At 56.9% G+C, this 4749-nt stretch overlaps 1 protein-coding gene across 1 annotated transcript in view; it reads right to left on the bottom strand.

Annotated features, from left to right (window-relative positions):
• Window positions 1-2007, bottom strand: part of BARX1 (BARX homeobox 1) — a 5192-nt gene extending 3185 nt beyond the window's left edge. Inside the window, exons 1-3 of the mRNA XM_004685041.2 lie at window positions 1951-2007; window positions 564-679; window positions 135-199 (exon numbers count right to left, since the gene is read on the bottom strand). Of these exons, the coding sequence (XP_004685098.2) occupies window positions 135-199; window positions 564-679; window positions 1951-2007 (238 nt within the window). The remainder of the gene's footprint in view (window positions 1-134; window positions 200-563; window positions 680-1950) is intronic.
• Between the last annotated feature and the right edge of the window lie 2742 nt (window positions 2008-4749).

Here is a 4749-nt window from a genome sequence, read left to right as displayed (position 1 = left end):
CCGAGGGAGGCGGGAGGGCCAGCGAGAGGGGCCGGACGCCCTAGACCGGCGGAGACCGGGCGGCGCGCACACCCAGGAAAGAGAGCCGGAGAACTCGGAGACCTAATCCCAGAGTTGGGAGAAGAGGGATCGAGAAGGTGAGAGACAGCGAGGGCCACCCAAGACGCGAGACCGAGATGAGAGGGTGTCAGGACGTGTGCTGAGGCGGACGGACGCGGGCGCGGAGCCTCAGGGCCAGACGTGCCGGAGGGCACATAGGCACGCGGGCGGGCGCGGCAGAGAGCCAGAGCGGGGCTGTAGGGAGGCAAGCAGCCTGGGCAGGGTTGGGGAGGCTGGGAGAGGTGGGGGTGAGGTGGGAGCAGAGGCAACGTCCTCCCGTCTCGCCTAGGACAGGGTGACTGCACAGCCTCTGACCTGGGCGCGGGGCAGCCAGCCGGGCAGGGATACAGCTCACCGAACAGCTGTAGCACCTGCGCTCGCCCACCTCAGTTTGCTGGGCTCCAGTCCTTTCTCGCAGGGAGCCCCAGGGAGGAAAATGCTCTCCTGCAAGAGCATTTTATTACCAGGTGGCTGGCGGATACATCTTCCTTGGCAACCCCTGATACTGTAGGGTGCTGTGCCGGTAGTCAGAGGAATAAATAGTTGCCAGGGGCAGGAAAAAGGCTTTGCCTTTTCCCAACTGTGGAACATCGTAGAAAGTGAGTATTGCGCAAAACCCAGTGAGGGACCACAGGGTGTGCAGAGTCTGGGAATCGACTGTGGGGTGGGACCTACCTGGTTCTTCTCTGGTTGAGGAAATGGGTTGTGCCTTCCCTAGCTCCTTTTCATCATCTTTGCAGAAATAAGAAGCTCAAGCTCTGGGATGAACACCCCCAAAGTGCAGTTCTCTGCGGCATTTCACACTTTGGCCCTGTCATTCTCAAGTGAGATGTACAGGCAAGCCCTTCCTGGGCCTCAGTCTGCTGCCCTACCTGGAGGAGATGCTGACACTTCCATTTGGGGGGGGGGGGTGGCTCGGGAGGTGGAGTGGAGGTTCTGCACCCACCAGCTCCACAAGGTCTATTGGAAAGGGGCACACAGTTCATTCTTAGGGGCAGTGAGGGTGGAACTGGATGGAAGGCCGGGACAAGTGCCTGTTCTGCCCACCCTGCCCCTCAGCAGCCACCAGCTGGGGTTCTGGGCTACTCCTGCACTCATATGAGTTCTGTCTGGGATCTCAGTGGCTGCCTATGTGAAGTAGGGTTTTGTAGAGGCACCCTGCCCTTGGATCAAAGGGATAAGTCTAACCAGAGCCTCTGGCAAGACCAGGACCCTAACAGCCCAGCAGTCTGTTGCCCCCGCCACACACACCTAAGTGACTTCACCAGGCTGCCCCCTTCTAAACCTCAGAGCCATCATTGGAACTGAACCAGGTGGCCTCTGGGTGCTTCAGACTCCATATGTGTATTTGGACTTGGGCATCATCAGAAAGGGGTGGGGTGGTGTCACCAATTGTGATACACACCAAGAGTGATACACACCAAGAGTGATACACACCAAGAGTGATTATGCAGAGGGGACCTCTTCCCACCCAGAGGGAAGGAGGTGGTAGGTGTCCAGCAGCCATTACACAGAGAAAAGCCAGAGTCCTGAGCAGCACCGCTGGGACCTCTCACCCATAGGCTTAGAAAGCACCTCCCAGGCAGGTGCTTGGGAGTCAAACAGCCTCACCACTTACTCTCTCTTAGATGGGGAAACTGAGACCCAGTGGAAGGCACTGGCTAGGGACACAGAAAACAGGATCGATCTAATATATTTGTCAGTATCCAGAGTCTTTTTCTCTTGCCTCCCACACTTGAGGGGAGCCACCGGCCTTCCCATTCTTGCTCCCACCCCTTCCCAAGCCACCCAATCCTATCACATCCAAGTTGAGTTTCATAACAAAAGCCTCAGCTTTGAACCATCCTCTACCTCATGCAGCCCTGAAGGTCTCAGGTCCCAGAACAGATGATTGGGGACCACAGTCATAACTCCCACCAAAAAAACTTTGCCTCCCCTGAGGGTCCGTGGATAGTTCCTGGGTCAGGTTCTAGGATAGGAGGTCACTGTCAGGATGAGACTCCATCTCTAAACTTGGGGAAGTCATCCCCACACCATTTCACAAGTGCCAGGCACTCCTTGGACAACTCGTAAAGCTGTTGCCCGGTGGCCCAGAAGGTACAGTCCTGGGGGTACAGAGAAGAGGCTCCAGGACTCTTTGGGGAATGCACTGCAGCACGAGTTCAAGCATTCCAGGTCTCGGCTAGCTGAAAAGTCGCACATCCCACCCCTGGCTTGGTACCTCCTAGAAACTTCGCCTCTGCAGGTAGGATCTGATTCCCCCACCTACAAACTCCGTTTCCCGGTCTCAAGATTCCAAAGCAGATAGCAGATAAACCCTTTTCAGACGAAAAAAAAATAAGTGCGCACAAACAGAAGAGCCTTTTCTTCACTGGTATTGCAGTGCTGGCAGCCTGCAGAGGGTTCGAAGAAGGTGTTTGTTAGCTGGGGGCCCTCTTCCGGGTAGGGAACACTGAGGCCTGCTCTCGTTCCCACCCGGACAGAGAAGCAGGTGTGCCTCCCCGCGGTCTTCTGTCTTAGCCGCGCAGCCCCTAGGCCAGACGCCCCGACACGACCGACCTGGACTTCCAGCCTACCACGCTGCCGCCACGAAGTCCCGGAAACTGTCCGCCAACTGCGAGGTGAGCCAGTGGAAAATGTGACCTCAACACCCAAGGCCAGTTACCCCGTCCCTGGCGGCTGGGCCTTGTGGGGCTTGGGGATCAGGAGTGGCCTCCAGAAAGCAGACGGGGTCTGCTCCTCCTCCCCATCTCGCTGCTCCGCCCCTCTGTGCCACAGCCACCCTGGAGGCAGTGATGCCCGGAGGTTACTGCCCTCCATCCAGCGCCCTTCGTCCAGGTGCATAACTTCTAGACCGCCTCCCCTCTCCTGCGTCAAGCCCTCCTGCCCAGCGCCTCTCTGGCGGGTTTCTGGAGCTGCTGTGAGGAAGGAGTCCTCGAACCACTGCGTGGAAGGGGAAACTGAGTCCGGAGGTGAGCTAGGCAGCAGTTGGGGTCTGGCTGCTTCTGCGTTGCCTGGAGAGCCCTTGTCCAGCCTCACCAGCCCATTCCTCTGTCTCCTCTCCAGGTTGCCGCGAGTTTATGTCTTACTGGGCAAAACGAAGAGCGGGGAGCAGGCAGGACCGGGAGTTTCTTCCTCGCGGCAGTTCGTCTGCCGTGCAGCAGTGCCTTCGGGGAGTTCCGTACCCTTCCCCCAGATGACAGGCCGGGGACTCCGGCCCGGTGGAGCCTCGCCAGCCAGTGCCTCACTTCCAGCTCCCGCGCCTGGCTCTCGGTCCCTTTCCCAAAGGCGTGGCCTCAGCGCTCAGGACGCTCGGCACTCCGCTCCCTCAGCATTCTTAAGCCTTTCCTGACTCCTTCAGTTCTGACTGCCCTTCCGCGGCGGACGCGCGGGCGCTGGCGCCTGCCGGGTCTCAGCAACCAGGGGAACGCACCACCCGGGCAGCGGCCAGTGCCCTGATCCTGCTGCTGGGGTCGGGCCGAGCCTGACAATAACTGGCCTGCTTCAAAACATAACATCTGGTGTTATGAAATTGCCCCTCCTCAAGTTCTCTGGTCAGATGGCCCCGGGGATGGCAGATTCACGCTCTCCGTGGGAACGCAGATCTAGGACGCCTTACATTAAGGAAATTTCGAAGTTAAGTGTAGACTTTTCGTTTCGAATCTTTTCAAATCCCAGTGCGCTCGGAGGTCAAGTCAAATTTTGGAACAGCATCTTAGCAAGCATCTCTCCTTCTCCCTTTCACCTCCTCCCTCTTGGAGTAATTCACAAATATGTTCATTTGAGATGGGTTTCTTTATTTTCGTTGTGTACCTAATTTTTGTGATTTTCTTCAGATGTGTGAGTGTAAAAAACGCACACCTATCTATAGGTATGTAATAACTGGTTTAAACCCTGGGGCCACCAGGCTCTCAGTGCCCCCGGGGACCCGTGGCAGACCTGATGGACACAGGCAGATCCCGCAGATGGGCATCTGGAGTCACCCCCTCCCCATTGGGTGGGTCCCACCCCTTGATCAGGCAGGGACTTTCACAGCAACCTTGGATCTGAGTTCAACAGTGTTGATGGATCCTTTCAGGGTCACAGCAAGGGACAGGAGTCGGTGGTCACCTGAGCACCCTCATCTACCCCCCTGCACGCTGGACAGAGCTGCAGTGGGAAGAGGCTGAGAGCAGTCTACAGGACGCGACAGCACACAAACCTCCTCTAGAATGTGCCCTTCCCTTCCGGAATGTGCCCTGGGCTCCGCATGGTGCACAAGCGGACACAGGTGCCAGGCAAAGGCTCCTTGGTGGATGCCTGGCGGCACCTCAGTGCTGGCTCAGAACTGCTCAGCCCTCAGAGTACCATGCTGCCAGGGCGATGTTGCCAGGTCACTCTACTCGGAACCATGGGACTGGCCTCCAAGAGAAGCTAGCGGCGAGCGTGGGCAACACAGAGAGCAAGAGAGGCTTCATGGCCAAAGAGGTTCTACACCCAAACTCCAGGTATTGAGCTTTCCTTTTCTTTCCTTTTACTTTTCCTACCTTCTTTCTTCTTTTTTCTCCTCCTCCATTTCTGTCTTTCATTTTACTTTAAAAAAAAGATTTTATTTTTATGCGTACAAGAAATGGTGTACAGCCCAGAGTTGTAGGGGTGGTGAGTGGGGGC

The sequence above is a fragment of the Condylura cristata genome, unplaced genomic scaffold (genome assembly GCF_000260355.1).
Source record: "Condylura cristata isolate star-nosed mole 26May11 unplaced genomic scaffold, ConCri1.0 scaffold00017, whole genome shotgun sequence".
Classification (NCBI taxonomy): domain Eukaryota; kingdom Metazoa; phylum Chordata; class Mammalia; order Eulipotyphla; family Talpidae; genus Condylura; species Condylura cristata.
Note: the sequence above shows the minus strand (reverse complement) of the source record. Positions and strands in the feature narration are given on the sequence as shown.